Raw genomic sequence first — 17,491 nt, forward strand, 5'->3', positions numbered from 1 at the left:
CTATTAAGAGGGAATTAGTTACATACTAATATCTACACGATGAAATTCTACACATCCATTCAAAAGTATAATGTTCTACTATGGAACGATATTCTTGGTATATCATTACTGGAAGAAAAATAAATCATAAAAATGTGATTATCATGTCTCATTTAAATTTGCTAAGGTATTGCTGCTTTTATAAAAACTATGATAACCAAATTTTAAAAATTTATGTCAACATTATTTTGTATCAAAGATATACATTTAAAATATTACTCAGGTTATATTTAAGACTAATCTAAATAATTGAAACCTCTCCTAAATTCTAAAAAAAAGTTTTAATTTTACTATTCCACAATTTTCTGACATTAGGTATTTATAACAATTTTACTGACATCTAAAAGTATTGTAATCATAAGTATTTTATTCAATATAGGACTTCTGATAGCAAAGTCTTTTTACAAATTTAGAAAATGAGTATTCACTGGTGTTTTGGAATATGTAAGATTATTATTAATTTAACAATTAATTTTTGGTAATATGTCTAGTATATAATCAAACAAATTACATGCTGAAATTGTGTACATATCAAATAACTATCAAAATAATGTGATTATCTTTTGAATCAACTTATAGACATTCAGCAGAAAGTCACATGTAGATATGTCATCTGTATAATAAACTAGCATGTCAATTTCCCCCACAAAAATCATGCAATAGCCAGCAGAGTATTGATGCTAATTGGTATATGTTTTTCTTTTAGAAGTGAAAATTCTAACCTTTCACTTGACAGATGTTTGGGTAAAATGCCATGTAACATTTTGAAAGCTTATCTGTGCTCTTTACAGTTGTGTTTATGCTGCCACACATTCAGGAGCAAACAAATGAAAAAGTAAACAAGAGTAAAAATATGAATGCATTAGCTATTTACAGATAAACATATAAATCAAAAGCAAGTTAATCTCCAATATGTAAAAATATGTAACTAATTAATCAAATAAAATATCAACCTATAAAGCATATTTCAAAACATTTGTAACACTCGGAAACAAACAGCATATAGGATGGTCAAAAGATTCATAATTTTAAATAGATGTGAAAACCATATCTCTTATGAACACAAATTTCTAATTCTCAGATGCTGATTATATTCCTTTCTGTCATAATTTAGCTACAAATGACTACTAATGCAATAATTATAGTAACAACTGTTTTAGAGTTAGTAAAAATTTATTCAAGTATAATCTGGTTCCCACAAATGTGGGTAGAGGGAATGTCAGATATTTTATGAGCATTTTTGAGATTAAAAATTTAGTCTCTGTGAAGTCAGCTAATTTGCCTACCGGACTAGATTAAAACCAAGGTATTCTGATAATATTTTCAACCTCATTAATTAAGAGTCCACCCCCTCCTCACTTCAATAGTTATCAGAAACTTTTAGGTACAATTATGACTGCCAGTAATTCCGTGTGCTTTATTATATGTTATGATTACTATGACTGCATTGCTAAATGAATTTATTAATGTCTCTATTAAAAACGTTTACCAAGTCCACACAAATCAATGAGCTTTGTTTGTTCTTGTGTCATAGCTATCTTTTTTTAGTTGTTTATTTATTATTATTTTTTTTAAGAGAGATGAGGTCTTGCTATGTTGCCCAGGCTGATCTAGATCTCTTGAGCTCAAGTGATCCTCCTGCTTCAGCCTCCCAAAGGGCTGAGATTACAGGCATGAGCCACTGCTCCTGGCTTTGTGTCATAAATATCTTAAGTTCATCAGGATAAAAGACAAATACATTTGATTGAAAAAATACACAGAGAATTATGAGTTATAATAAGTTAATTCATACTTTCATAAACAATAGTTTATCAATGTAACACTAATCTAATTGATCCACTAAAGAAGCTCATCAGATATTGGACCCTATATACACAACAGTATTAAAATATAACAATTTAGTATACCTAATCTATGGAGTTAATTAACAGAAATAAAAGCAGGAAGTAGTAACAAGTATTTTTTTCCTTTGAAATGTTAAGTTACAGCATACCATATCAATAGGTTCTTATTTCATTTACCTATAAATTAATTTCTCTTTTTTGTTAACTGGCTTCTCAGCAATACATTAAAATAAAAAAAAAGATAGTCAGTCATGCACCCACACCCAGGTTCCTGCTATTCTACTTTGGGGATAAATTATTTACTATAACTGTTATAATGGAAAACAAGAAAAAGTAGTATAAGCAATCAGTTGGAACTCTCGAGTTTTGGAAAACAGATTTCTGTAAAGAAAAGATTTGCCTGGAGAAAAGAACAAAAGAAAACATGGAAATTGATATCACTTATATAAGAGGTAGTGAAGTAATAAGAGACTAAATGTATTGGTGAGGGAAAATTATACTACTTGTCTATTTATATATTTTCTTTATCATAAATTAATGTGTTCATAATACAATATTTATAAAATACACGACGTTAAGGAGTCACCCACCATTCTACCACTCATGGAAATATTTATAGCATATGTTTATAAATACTTGATGTTTATCTCACCATTTATTTTTCTACATACAAATGTGTATATACAAGTTTCAAGAGTGTTTTAATAGTATATACTCTGTTCCTATTCCATTTCAGTATACATTTTGGCTGTTTCCATTTTATTAATTTTTATGTTAACATTTCAATGGACAGCTATCATATAAGTTGTAGAATTTATTTATCCAATTCTTTTGTGGTTAGTCAGAATGCTACATTATATGGGGAAAAAAAGTACTTTGCAGATTTAACTAAGATTGCAGACTGATTTAGGGAGATTGTCCTTAGTTGTCTGACTGGACCCAATCTAGTAACATAAGCCCTTAAAAGCAGAGAATTTTCTTCTACTGGAGGCCAAAGAAATAGCACAGAAGGGGAATTCAGACAGATTTAAAGCTTAAGAAGGAACAGACTTTGCTGCTTTGAATATGGAAGAGCAACATGATAAAGAATGCAAACTGCTGAGGAAGTCTCTTGTCTGAGAACCAGCAAGGAAATATGGACCTCCACTCCTACAGCAACACTGAATTTATACAACCTTGGACCTTGGATGAAGCACCTTCCTTGTCTGCCTCCTTCACTATTATAATTCAATGCCCTAAAATTTACATCTCATTTGCTAAGTCAATAAATAAATAAATTATATTCCTTTTTTTGGAGATTGTTATTTAATGTCACTTGTTCAAGATTTTTTTTTTTTCCTTTCCTTGAGGAATAATTCCACCTTTCTTATTGATTTGTGGGAGCTCAAAGTTCTACATAGGTATTAAATACATAAAGGATGAGAAATTCAGAAGACAAATCTGTCTTATAGAAGAAGAAAGATGCTTGAAAGTGAGTTAATAAAAATTAAAAGAAATTGGGAGACCACCCAAAGCAGTTCTGGGAAGCATAAATTAGGGTTACCCCTTAACAGTAATTTTCTCATCATCCTTGAATTTCACGTGTCAGGGGAATATGTCTACGTTTGTTCTTACGTTTTGTTGGTATTCAATGAGCTGGTCTAATTTATAAACCTCAGCCTTTTCAACCTTTTCTCCTCATATTTTTATGGTTACAGATTTTCCTCAGTTTCCCCATTTTATTTTGTTTTCTTCTTTTAAAATTTCTGTCATTTATTACTATATTCTGGTAATAGCCTGTATTTGTCACTATATTTATTTGTCTCTGATTTTATTTATTTCTTCATCCACCCCATTGCGCTGAGTTATTGAAAAATATTTGAACTTTCTCTTGTATTTCTCTAAGTCTTCTGCAATATTCTTTCTGCTATTGATGGCACTTACTGTAGTTTTTCACTTTACAGTCATGATATTTTATTTTAAGATGGAGTCTAATTCTTGTTGCCCAGGCTGGAGCGCAACGGTACGATCTCGGCTCACCGCAACCTCCACCTCCCAGGTTCAAGTGATTCTCCTGCCTCAGCCTCCCAAGTAACTGGGATTACAGGCACCCACCACCACGTCCACCTAATTTTTGTATTTTTAGTAGAGACGGGATTTCCCCATGTTGGCCAGGCTGCTCTCGAACTCCTAATTTCAGGTGATCCTCCCACCTGGGCGTCCCAAAGTGCTGGGATTACAGGTGAGCCACCGCACCTCAGTCATGAAATTTAAATATTGTCGCTTTTTCTTCATGATCACCTATTCAAGTTTCATGGATTCACTGTTTCCAAAAATCTTTTTGAGACCTTGATGTAGAATTTTTACAAAGACTTTCTTCTGTTTCTGCATTAATTCCACTTTGTTAGAGAATGTATACTTTGATTCCTTAATGTGGTCCTGAAACTCTAACTTATAGTACTATTTTTCATAATGACACACTTCCCTTGTTCATCTTCACAGAGAGATCCTTGAGGGTTAAGACAGATTCCCTGAGAGACTGCAGATTTTTATCAAATCCAGACAAAAGTGAGGGCTGAAACTTCTGATTCACTTCCTATAACTACTGATAAAATTTGCAACCACTACTTTCCACAGCCTACTATTTGTGCTTCTTCTCTTCACAGACATGATATTTACATTCTTCCAGGGTCTCTTCCTCTTACTCCCAGAGAAGTGACTCTGGGGAGTTAAGGCTTGAGAAATGCCCTTCAATGTAGTCCCATCTCACCTGTATCTATAAATCACTCTTAGTTATTCAGATATGTCACTGTTATTCTTTCTATTGTAATGCACAATTTTGTTTGTATTCATTTACTTTCTAGTGATATTTTAAATGACAATTTAGCAAGATTTGAGGCAAAGGAGTAATACGTGACAACTGCACATGCCACTAACTCAATTTAAAATTAGGACAAGGTTTTAAACTGTGTTTAATCTTAGGTAGTTCTTAGGTGCTTACATTTCTTCTAATCTGGAGTCCGTGGATCATAAGCAATTTTGTAGCTTGCTTCTTCATAAATAACTTTTTAAAAGTATATAATATTTGAAATATAATGTTTTAATATGCAAATATATTGGAAATATATTTGAAATTCAAATGCATTCAGCAGATTCTTGGAAGGGTGAATGACTTAAAAATCTAGTTACCACTCTTAGAATATTGTTAATTTATATTTGTTGAAAAGACTGAGCCATAAAATAAACTTTTAAATCTTCACCATTTTCATGCCCTTCTCTTACGGCTCTTGCCTGTTCACATCAGTAGTGCCCTTTACCTCTAACTAGATAGACTTATAACATCCATCTTTCACCAGTCAGAGTGAGAAAGATCTCTACATCTCAATGGATTTGTTGCTGCTAAGCCTGAATAGTAAAGTGAAAAGACTGCACCCTGGACAATCTTTTCATTCTCTCCTGGTTGTAAGATGCACTTGAACCACAATAGTTACAAGCTTCCAGTTGTAAATGAAGTTTCTGGTCATAAGCTCAGGAAGCTGTTTTTATAAACAGATTTTTCAACTATTAAAATATGATCATATTGTGAAATGTATTACACAAATTTATCTCACTTTTCTTAAAATTTTAATATTAGCAGATTAAAGCTAATTCCTGAAAATTTTTGAAACTGAGCTACTTCAGTGTTTGTAAACAGTGAGTATGCTAGTCAGCTATATACAATTCCTACAAGGGTTCATGAAAATATTTGTGTAAATTGAATTTATAGATCACCATCAAATTTATTGAAAAGAGGTTTTGTAGCATTCTTGAATGGATCTTTGTAACAAAGGAGTTTAATTAGCAGTATTCCTTATTGATATACTTTCAGAATATTGTTCATTTATATTTGTGTAAATAGCTGAACAGTACAATACATTTTAAACTAGTCTGCTTTTATGACTTTCTTCGAGTCTTATGCCCTGAGTATATGATTCGGAGGGGAAAATGGATCACCCTGACTCGTATAATTATTATAACCAATATGTTTCTGAATTTGATCTGTATTTTTCTGAGAAAAGATGGCCAATATTTAAATAAGTACTTGAGAATCTAAATTCCTTTTTTCTAATACTACATTTATGATTATCACATATCAAACATATATTGCAATAAGCATTTTTGGTAAGAAATTAAGATGTCTCACTTATTTACTACCAAAATTCCACTTAAATCTTTCAATGTTTAATTAAAATATTATATAAATCATTCTATTTCTGTTTTAGTATTGTCGATTTGTAAATGATTATGGTCTTTTTCTGACATATTCTTCTTATCTTTTCTCTTATCACTGGGAAAAAAGTGACACTGACTGAGAAAGCTACAAATACTCTTTAAAAATCTGAGTATACAGATAGATTACATTTCAGTAGCTCCAAAAATCAATTCAGTCATGGTAATTTTCAAGAAGTTTCATTCCAGTGGTTCCTTTTATTTAATATCTAACATCATTTCAAAAACTTCACTCAAGTAAGAACAGAAATTATTTTATCAGATGTATATTTGTTTATGAATATTTTTTGGGGAAAAAAAACGAAACAAAGGTGCTTTACCTAAAACAAGAGTGTGCTGTTTTGAGGGTGACAGACAATAGCTGTTTAACAGCGCTTGGTTTTCTACTGAAATGCTCCGAATTTTAAAAGATAAGAGAAAGTAATATGCTTAGCTCGCTGAAAAGAGGAATTTACATAAGCAGAACGTAATTATCCAAGTAAGACCTTGTCGCTGAAACTTGGGAGGGTTAATGATTATGATGATAATTAAAATGCAGGGATTTGTAGAGCACTTATTTGCTTTCTGAAGAGCTCAGCTTACTTCTATATTCTTCTCATTGATCTCTGGGCAAGAGCTATACAATAGGCTGTTTAAATACCTCAGAATTATGGAAAGAAACATATGGCTTGTTATATCCATAAGTTATTGTAAGCTTTTGGTTTTTGCCTCACCTGAAAGGCAGGACCTCCTGTGACACAGCTTTTTGAAACATCATTTTTTAGGTCATTGTTGCTAAACTGACTCTGAGGAAAGAGTGCCACCTACTGAATCAAATTTCCCGGGTTCCCTCCAAGGGCTGGTCTCCAGCTTTAGAATTGTCCTAACATGCTTAACTCTAAGAAATAACGGGATTGCTGCACCATGCATGAAATCATCTTTGTTTCCAGCTTTAACCACTTTATTTTAACAATCCACAGGTTACATCTATAAATTAACTATTTAATTCATAAGCTTTTCATTTGTTTTTTAAAAGTAGTATACAAAGATTAAACAAACCTAATTTTCCTAAGAAGTAAATTTCCCTAATGCCTGAATCTCTCTCTCTATTGTCAAAGTGACCACAAGGGGGAGCTAGCATGTAACTTCTTATGGGGCAGGAGCATTGACATTGTGTAATGAATTGATCTTATTCTGGCTGACAAATCAGGAAAGAATGGAAATATGCCACTTGAAACTCACGAAGCTCAAGACAATTTTTCTCTGAACTACATCTTGCACAACGTAATCTAACTCCCCTTCTTAATATGTACTAGCTAATACATCAGATAGAGTGTAACATGTTTTTTGGTCAGACAATTCTTTTTTATCCAGGGTCAAGTCTATCTATACATACACAATTTTTTTGACCTTACTAAATGACATTCAATTTTAAAACTTAAATATAAAAGTCTTAAAATAATTTTAAATATGTCTCAGTACTTCAGAATATATGCCCTGAAATATGTGTCATTATTCAAGAGTCATCGATTACTAATTTATATTTACTTCTGACTTACAAACTTAAAATTATACATAAAGTACATAAATACAAGTTGTAAATTTAGGTCATTTATTGCAGAAATTACAAATTAATCTCATGCTATGTAACTTCCCTGTCTTTATAGGGTTAATCCTACAAAGTGACTTTGAGTGTTCTTTGGCAACACACTTCCTATACTAGCAAGGAGAACACATATTAACAGGTACGTAAATCTCATCATATAATTACATATTATAACATAGACATAATGTTGAAGAAAATTAAAATACATTTCCTGATCTAAATATTTTTTCTAATAGCAACATTTCACAATTGTAATAAAAACAGAAAAAGTTCCATATTAAATTTAAAATGTTGTCTGTTTACAGAAATATTTTATACTTTTTCTTATTGTGTTGTTCTGTAGGCAAGATTGAGTTTTCACAAAATTTAAAAATAAATAATAATTAAAATTTTTAAAAATTATAAACAAATTATTAATTTTTTTCCAGAATTTTAAAAATTCTTGTTAAATTACATTGCTTTTATACAGTCCATGTTTATCATCAAGGAGAAAGATACGTTTTAGCAATTGTCCTGTTAGTAGTGTGGATTTCTCATTTGTTAAAAGGTAAACCTTTTATTAAAAAGTCAGAAAATGGGCCAGGCACGATGGCTTGCGCCTGTAATCCCAGCACTTTGGGAGGCCGAGGCAGGCGGATCACCTGAGGTCAGGAGTTCGAGATCAGTCTGACCAACATGGAGAAACCCCATCTCTACTAAAAATACAAAATTAGCCAGGCATGGTGGCACATGCCTGTAATCCCAGCCTACTTGGGAGGCTAAGGCAGAAGAATCTCTCCAACCTGGGAGGCAGAGGTTGCAGTGAGCTGAGATCTCCCCACTGTGCTCCAGCCTGGGTGACAGAGTGAGATTCCATCTCAAAAAACAAAACAAAACAAAAAAAAGTTATAAAATGGTTGATGGCTGTGTATTAGAGGTGAACGACATATATCTCTAAAAGAGAAGAGCAGCTAGGGGAACTAGCCATGAAGGAACTTCTATCATTAATTTGATAATTTAAATGTGACATGGAAATATTTGATACATATTATATCTAAAAGAGTTTAGCTATTAAATTTACTTTTGAACATTTTCCATTAATGAATAAAAATATATGAAACCAGGCAGTGAAATGATGGTAAAAATGATACAGAAAGAGAAAATAATTGTGGAGAGAATGGCTTTTTATTCATATAAACAATGACTGCATTGAAAACATCAGCATCAAAAATGTCTCAAGAACTGTATTTTACTGAACTCAAGAACACAGCAAGTAGGACAAGTGGCTGAAGAATGTTAAAACTGATGCTATTATGACTGCATGCAGAAACTCTCATCACTACAACTACAACTAATAAATATATATCTTAAGGAGTCTTTCTGAGGCAAAATTAAATAAGTTATATTACATAAAAGTCCATAAATTGTATTTTAACATTATTCTTTAATAATAGGGTTATTAATTCAATTATTGGAATACTATAGCAGTACTAATCATTTTTATCAGTCTATAAAAATGTTTTAATAGTTGTCTTTTTGAAGCTATTTCACCATAACAATCAATTTACCTTTAAAACTCACCTAGATTAGCATATTTTATTAATTAGACACGTTATTTATATATATATATATGTCTTTCCAAATACTTTTTTCAATGAGTATGCACACATATATAGCTTGAATAACTCACAGATCTTTAGATGTTTAATGTGTGTGTATTAAAAGATATAATGTCTGTTTAAGGTTAAGACTATCATTTGTAATTATAAATAACAACTATCAATCAGTCTCTTCTTGAGAAATGTGAGACTGAAGGTATCTTTAGTTATTTATACACAATATACAATCTTCTTAGATTCCTCAGTTTGGGGTTCTATGTCTATAGCCTTCTATGGGGTTAAAAAAATATTTCTGAACGATGTAGCAGTATTTATACTATCTCTCTTTTTAAAATTAAGTTTAATACTTTAAACACAGTGAAGAATACATTCCTCAATAACTATATTGTAAACAAAAAAAACTCTTTGGGGGAAAAATACAAGTCTTAAGAGATGGTTACAAATTAAGAGTGGTTATTGTGGTTAAAGGAAAGCCAAACCATTGGAAATGAGATATCAGTTAATTTCCCGCCCTTTGACCATAAACTAGGTATGGGACATAAGGAAAAAACTTAAATGCTTTGGGTATACGTCAGTATTCAGCAATAAAATTGAATTATACAGGTTAAATACAACATAAATATGTGATACATTTCTGTCAGATACCCTGTGGTATTCACCTAAAGCATGGTAGTTCTTTTTATATACACGAGGGGGCGATGTGACATAATTACTCTGGAGGGGTCATAAGCAAATTTATGAGGATGTATTTTCATATCACTGGGTCTCTTGGACACTGCATTTCTAACAACTCTCGGTTGCCTGCCAGCACATCTCATTAAGGCTAATTGATAAATCATAATACCCTTTCCTTGGAATTTTTCCCATTCTCTTGTTTTTGCTTTGTGGCAAACAAACCTCAAGGATATTTTATTACTTTCTTTGAATTAGTGTGTAATGCAAAAAAGACATAGATTTGTTGTATTTAAAAATTAATGATTAATAAATGAATGTGCAGTCACTATTCTTTATTTAAGTTAGCTGCTGTTTTTAAAGCCTTAAAGCCTCTGATTTTCAGTTTCCAAAATACGTGCCTTGGGACAGAGGTATTAACCCCAAAGAGACATAAAACGGGCATTTCCCAAGGCAGCATGGTTAAATACTCACTCAGGAAAACAATCTAGATCTCTACAAAGCTCTAGCTCTACCATTCAACAGTAGTATATGCGTGACAAACTACCTGTTCAGAAAATACAAAGACACTTTAGGATTTAAAAGTCTGGCTGTAAGTAGCTTCTCTCTGAAATTTTAAACTGTTAGAGTCTCTTAAGGGAGTGACGAATTTTGGATACAGATCAGACTGCAAATCCAGACTACAGGTTATCTCATTGAATACTCCAGGAAATAAATAGCTCCTATACCTGAATCTTTAAGTAATTATCCCAACAACAGTCTTCAGAACTTTCTTGTAATTGGTTTGGATTTGATTTCCTTTGAAGGCTGAATGATTCATGTTACATACTTGTATGTTAGTCATTCACAATTTATAAAGGGCAACTTAACTTCAGTATTTATGAATTGCGATCAATACTCTAGCAATCAAAACACTCACCTTTTCTATTTCAATACTTCAATTTTCTTTTTTGTTCTTAACTCTTTCTCAGAACGGCTGGATCACGAGCAAACCAGGCTCCAGTTGCAGATGTTTATGATAATAGTTAGGGAAGAAACCGTCTGTGAGATTAGTAAATGAATAAATAGATGAATCAGAAGTCGGTATGTGTATGTGTGTTTGTGTATATTGTATGTGGTGGTGTTGTAGTGTATGTGTGTATATATGTGTGTGTTATGGCTTACAAAACAGGAATCTTAGATATCCTAATGACTGGCCTTCATGTTTTATACTTTTGTTTTCATGGAGCTTTGGCAAATGCGGTTATCAATGGCTATTTGATCTTATGGAGAAACAATCAAATTGCAATGTGACAATTTAATAACAAGAATGGAGGTGAACAAAACACCACAACTAGTTTGTGTGTGTGTGTGTGTGTGTGTGTCGGGGGTAGGGGGGTGGGTATCCACTTTACCTTGAACCTGGGCTGAGATGGTTGGGAAGAATGACCAAAAAGGGTAGAACCGTAAGTAGTATTCAGCCAGATTTGAGTTTACAAAGCTTGTATTGACAGTGAGCCTTTCTCCTTAAAGGAGAGGCTCTATTCCTCTTAAGAGACATAGCTTCTCTTTCAATGGGCGTCTGCTTTTCTTCTGAAACACTTTCATAATTAAGTGACTTTCCTTGCATGGGTGCCTGGGGACAGCTGATTTTTCTCAGAGGATGAAGGAAGTTACATATTGATTGCTGTTGCTCGCGGCGTGTTCGTACCAGTGCGGGCAGAAACGGGCTCACGAGCGCCCTCGAATTCACACACACTCACAGAAATACACATCTCAGCCCGTGGAAACGCGCTCACACACACCCACTTACACGCCTCCGCACCTCATTCACATGGGTCCACGCGGAGTCAAGGCTGAGCTTCCCTTGGCATGGGCGTATGTGCGGCGAGGGCGTGTGTGCGTGCGTGTGTGAGAGTGTGTGTAGAGAAACCCACTAGGCAGACCGCAGCTACCTTATTCTACAAGCATGCTGCGATTCCCGATCACGTGTATGTAGAACCACAAAAAATCTAAATCGCTGTTAAACTTTTTTTTATAAATTCTCTTTTCCGAAGGAAGGCGGTGGAAGAGCTACTCCCGGTAGTTAAAGGTGCCGGAGACCCGCTGGCGAATCCTGGGGCGCGTCTGCCTCAGCGGAGCGCTGGGCTCAGCCAGCCGGACTGGTTCCCCATCTAACTGATCTAATCAATGACTCCTAAGAGCTGGGGCTCCTGGCCCCGCCCCCTCCAACCTCTTCTCCGCCTCCCATTGGACGCGGGCCGAGAAGGCAGGGCCTTGCTCCTCGCTCGGATTGGCTGGCAGGGAATCAGTATCAATGTTTAAGCGGCGGCGTGAGGTGAATAGAGTCAGTCAGCAAGAGACGCTGGGGAGAGAGCAGGAATCGCAAACCTGGCGGATGCGGCAGCAGCGGAGGGCGGCTGGGGAGACGCTACTCCAACTGTTGAATTGAATTTTCACCTTTCCTTTCATCCGCTGCTGTGCTTGCGGAGATGGATTTATTTGCTTTGAAATCCGCACATCTTTCTCAGACTGTGGGGTGATCCCGACACCAGACTGAAAGAGACCACCCGTGACAGAAAAGGAGGAATTAAAAAAAAAAAAAAAAAACCCTCCACAACAGACTGCATAATTAACTAGACACACGGATGTTGGACTTTTGTGAATAGAGAAAATTGAGAGGAAAATCTTGAACTATGATGCGAGGCTAAGCTGGGAACAATTACTGGAAACCCGATTTCGTTTTTCCTTTTCCAAGACTCTGAAAAATTTCGGAGTGCTTCTCGCCTAACCAAGAGGAAAGGTTTAAAAAAAAATAAACAAAATAAATAAACCAATACACCTAGCAAAGCAGACGCCTTGTTTTCCAGAACCTCGGACTCCGGCAGAAAGAGGTAGAGTAAAAGTGCTGCTAGATTCAGCTTCACCTTCCTCCCTCCATCCCTTTCTCTTGCATTTTCTTTTCCCCCAAAACATGAATCTGGTTTTTCTTTCTATAGACTGAGTCAGAAAAAGCGTTAGAAGAAGCTGCAACTAATGTCTGTGAAGGGAGGACCCTGAGTCGAGAGTGAATACGATTCGTTCCGCTGCTTCTGACTCATCCGGCAGATCGGAACACCTGCATTTCTGAATGTGTCATTCCCGTATGTCGAGGCGCCTCCAGAACCCGAAATAATGTATACACAGACCTGTGTCTAACATCCCCTCAGAGGGACCTCCCCGGGGTAGGCGCCCCTGGCTGGACCGCCGCGGCCGCAGCTCTGCACCCCCTGCCCTCCCTGAGTCGCCCAGAAAGACTGAGAGCGAGACTGCAGAATGCATCACGCCAAACCTTGATGTGTTGCTTTCATCCAGCCCACTCCTCCTACTATAAGAGAAAATTGAAGGGGGAAAAAAACCCGTACTTTATTTGCTTCAAATATTCATCACTTTTATTCCTCGCCAAGGTTTTCTTTTCTAGATGAAGAGGACTGGGAGGCAGTGCTATTGGAAGGAGATGCTGAATAGAAAGAAAAGAGAGGCACTTGACAGCCCAGCCCTGTGAATGCAGAGACTGTTTCCCTTCTAGCGAGAGACAGGGAGAGTGTGTGTGTGAGGACTGGGAGGGAGGCTCCCCTTTCCTTTTTATTCGGCCTCCCCCTCCCCCTTTGAATCTGCACGTCCAACCATGAGTTGCCTGTTGATTTCCCTTCGCCTGGGAAGAAAAGCAAACTGGAATTAAACTGCTTGGAGAGAAGTCTTTGCTCGCGGGGAGAGGATGGGATGGTAGCGGAGGCTACTGGCTTGGCGTAGAGAAATCAGAGAGTGTGTTCTACGAACAGAGGCGAAGATTTACCTATTTCCCCCTCCCAATAGACACACACAGCAATTGCTGATCAGGCTGTGGCTTTCTTGATTTCGGGGGAGAGCCTTTTCCGAGGAAGAGAGGGAGGAGCCTGGTGGGGAGAGGAAACTACAAATCGGGACACTAGTTCTTTACGCTGCATTTCCTCCCCTCCCTTTGGCTGCTCGGAAAGGAGAGAGAGGAAAAAAATTACGCTTGGCTGGGAGATGCAGTCCGCCGCCGCCGCTGCCTTAGCCAGCAATGCAAGATTAGATCTCTAAATGCAGCAAAACACTGCCTGAAAACAGACCAGCCCGCGCAGCAAGCAGATATTCCACGGTGCGCTGGGGAAGCTTCAAAATATATCTGTGACTCTGTCTTCGTTGCTCTTCATCCCTATCAATTTCGTCAAGGGAAGCGAGCAGCAAGTAAGAATTTCACTTTCGGATCTGCCTAGAGACACACCTCCCTGCTCCCACCCCCACTCGATGTGAAGAGTATTCCGGAGGCTCTGGGCGGGAGTAGATTTGCAGCACCCTAGCGGGAGCGAGGAAAACCTACTGACTCTTTAGCTCATTATCATCTCTCCCAGACGAGATTTCCTTCTTATCGCCTGCCTCATCGCTCAAGTTTGAGCCTCCCGAAGTCCAGGCGGGAGAGACGAAACCCCTGGCTCGCCCCCAGCCGCAGGAAGCCGCCGCCTTGCTCCAAGCCCCTGCAGCTCTGCTGCACCGCAGCTTCTCACCCAGTGCGGATGCTGTAGATCAACAGGTTCAGGGAACTTGAGCGGAATAAGGAGAGACCACCGGGTGCCGCAGCTCGGGTGCAGAGGGAAAAAAGGACCCATAGACTTGTGGCTCGCGTCGCGCGCGCACGCTGCGCCAGGGCCCCGGGCTGGCGCACACTGCCTCGCTGGCCCCTCCAGTCCGGCTGCTCCTGGCCCCACCTTACAGGTCTGGGATGTACCTTTCCATCTGTTGCTGCTTTCTTCTATGGGCCCCTGCCCTCACTCTCAAGAACCTCAACTACTCCGTGCCGGAGGAGCAAGGGGCCGGCACGGTGATCGGGAACATCGGCAGGGATGCTCGACTGCAGTCTGGGCTTCCGCCGGCAGAGCGCGGCGGCGGAGGGCGCAGCAAGTCGGGTAGCTACCGGGTGCTGGAGAACTCGGCACCGCACCTGCTGGACGTGGACGCAGACAGCGGGCTCCTCTACACCAAGCAGCGCATCGACCGCGAGTCCCTGTGCCGCCACAATGCCAAGTGCCAGCTGTCCCTCGAGGTGTTCGCTAACGACAAGGAGATCTGCATGATCAAGGTAGAGATCCAGGACATCAACGACAACGCGCCCTCCTTCTCCTCGGACCAGATCGAAATGGACATCTCGGAGAATGCTGCTCCAGGTACCCGCTTCCCCCTCACCAGCGCACATGACCCTGACGCCGGCGAAAATGGGCTCCGCACCTACCTGCTTACGCGCGATGACCACGGCCTCTTTGGACTGGACGTTAAGTCCCGCGGCGACGGCACCAAGTTCCCAGAGCTGGTCATCCAGAAGGCTCTGGACCGAGAGCAACAGAATCACCATACGCTCGTGCTGACTGCTCTGGACGGTGGCGAGCCTCCACGTTCCGCCACCATACAGATTAACGTGAAGGTGATTGACTCCAACGACAACAGCCCGGTCTTCGAGGCGCCATCCTACTTGGTGGAACTGCCCGAGAACGCTCCGCTGGGCACCGTAGTCATCGATCTGAACGCCACAGACGCGGATGAGGGTCCAAATGGCGAAGTGCTCTACTCTTTCAGCAGCTACGTGCCCGACCGCGTGCGGGAACTCTTCTCCATCGACCCCAAGACCGGCCTAATCCGTGTGAAGGGCAACCTGGACTATGAGGAAAACGGGATGCTGGAGATTGACGTGCAGGCCCGAGACCTGGGGCCTAACCCCATCCCAGCCCACTGCAAAGTCACGGTGAAGCTCATCGACCGCAACGACAACGCGCCGTCCATCGGTTTCGTCTCCGTGCGCCAGGGGGCGCTGAGCGAGGCCGCCCCTCCCGGCACCGTCATCGCCCTGGTGCGGGTCACTGACCGGGACTCCGGCAAGAACGGGCAGCTGCAGTGTCGTGTCCTGGGCGGAGGAGGGACGGGCGGCGGCGGGGGCCTGGGCGGGCCCGGGGGTTCTGTCCCCTTCAAGCTCGAGGAGAACTACGACAACTTCTACACGGTGGTGACTGACCGCCCGCTGGACCGCGAGACACAAGACGAGTACAACGTGACCATCGTGGCGCGGGACGGGGGCTCTCCTCCCCTCAACTCCACCAAGTCGTTCGCGGTCAAGATTCTAGACGAGAACGACAACCCGCCTCGGTTCACCAAAGGACTCTACGTGCTTCAGGTGCATGAAAACAACATCCCAGGAGAGTACCTGGGCTCTGTGCTAGCCCAGGACCCCGATCTGGGCCAGAATGGCACCGTATCCTACTCTATCCTGCCCTCGCACATCGGCGACGTGTCTATCTACACCTATGTGTCTGTGAATCCCACGAACGGGGCCATCTACGCCCTGCGCTCCTTCAACTTCGAGCAGACCAAGGCTTTTGAGTTCAAGGTGCTTGCTAAGGACTCCGGGGCGCCCGCGCACTTGGAGAGCAACGCCACGGTGAGGGTGACAGTGCTAGACGTGAATGACAACGCGCCAGTGATCGTGCTCCCCACGCTGCAGAACGACACCGCGGAGCTGCAGGTGCCGCGCAACGCTGGCCTGGGCTATCTAGTGAGCACTGTGCGCGCCCTAGACAGCGACTTCGGTGAGAGCGGGCGCCTCACCTACGAGATCGTGGACGGCAACGACGACCACCTGTTTGAGATTGACCCGTCCAGCGGCGAGATCCGCACGCTGCACCCCTTCTGGGAGGACGTGACGCCCGTGGTGGAGCTGGTGGTGAAGGTGACCGACCACGGCAAGCCCACTCTGTCTGCAGTGGCCAAGCTCATCATCCGCTCGGTGAGCGGATCCCTTCCCGAGGGGGTGCCACGGGTGAATGGCGAGCAGCACCATTGGGACATGTCGCTGCCGCTCATCGTGACTCTGAGCACTATCTCCATCATCCTCCTAGCGGCCATGATCACCATCGCCGTCAAGTGCAAGCGCGAGAACAAGGAGATCCGCACTTACAACTGCCGCATCGCGGAGTACAGCCACCCGCAGCTGGGCGGGGGCAAGGGCAAGAAGAAGAAGATCAACAAAAATGATATCATGCTGGTGCAGAGTGAAGTGGAGGAGAGGAACGCCATGAACGTCATGAACGTGGTGAGCAGCCCCTCCCTGGCCACCTCCCCCATGTACTTCGACTACCAGACCCGCCTGCCCCTCAGCTCGCCCCGGTCGGAGGTGATGTATCTCAAACCGGCCTCCAACAACCTGACTGTCCCTCAGGGGCACGCGGGCTGCCACACCAGCTTCACCGGACAAGGGAATAATGCAAGCGAGACCCCTGCCACTCGGATGTCCATAATTCAGGTAGGAGACTTTTAGCATAACTGGGAGTTAACTTTATTTTTTTTGGAGCTGTCCTGAAACCTTTGGAACAGGGCAAGCCACTCTACCAGCACCAGTGAGAGGTGAAAAAAAATTAAATGAAAAAGGTTTACACTTTTGACACTGCGTATATATCACATTCTACACATAACCCCTCCCA

The 17,491-nt window shown here is 40.3% G+C and overlaps 1 protein-coding gene across 3 annotated transcripts in view; it reads left to right on the forward strand.

The window, feature by feature from the left end:
* The first annotated feature begins 8,823 nt into the window (after nucleotides 1-8,823).
* The window catches only part of PCDH17 (protocadherin 17), a 98,660-nt gene continuing 89,992 nt past the window's right edge, over nucleotides 8,824-17,491 (forward strand). Inside the window, exons 1-2 of one of the 3 annotated variants that reach the window (XM_073014375.1) lie at nucleotides 8,826-12,859; nucleotides 12,965-17,313. In XM_073014375.1, the coding sequence (XP_072870476.1) occupies nucleotides 14,749-17,313 (2,565 nt within the window). In that variant the 5' untranslated portion in view covers nucleotides 8,826-12,859; nucleotides 12,965-14,748. Of the gene's footprint in view, nucleotides 17,314-17,491 lie in introns of all 3 variants that reach the window. The other 2 variants (XM_073014376.1, XM_007960515.3) reach the window with 2 other exon arrangements.

Source organism: Chlorocebus sabaeus, chromosome 3 (genome assembly GCF_047675955.1).
Source record: "Chlorocebus sabaeus isolate Y175 chromosome 3, mChlSab1.0.hap1, whole genome shotgun sequence".
NCBI classification, from domain to species: domain Eukaryota; kingdom Metazoa; phylum Chordata; class Mammalia; order Primates; family Cercopithecidae; genus Chlorocebus; species Chlorocebus sabaeus.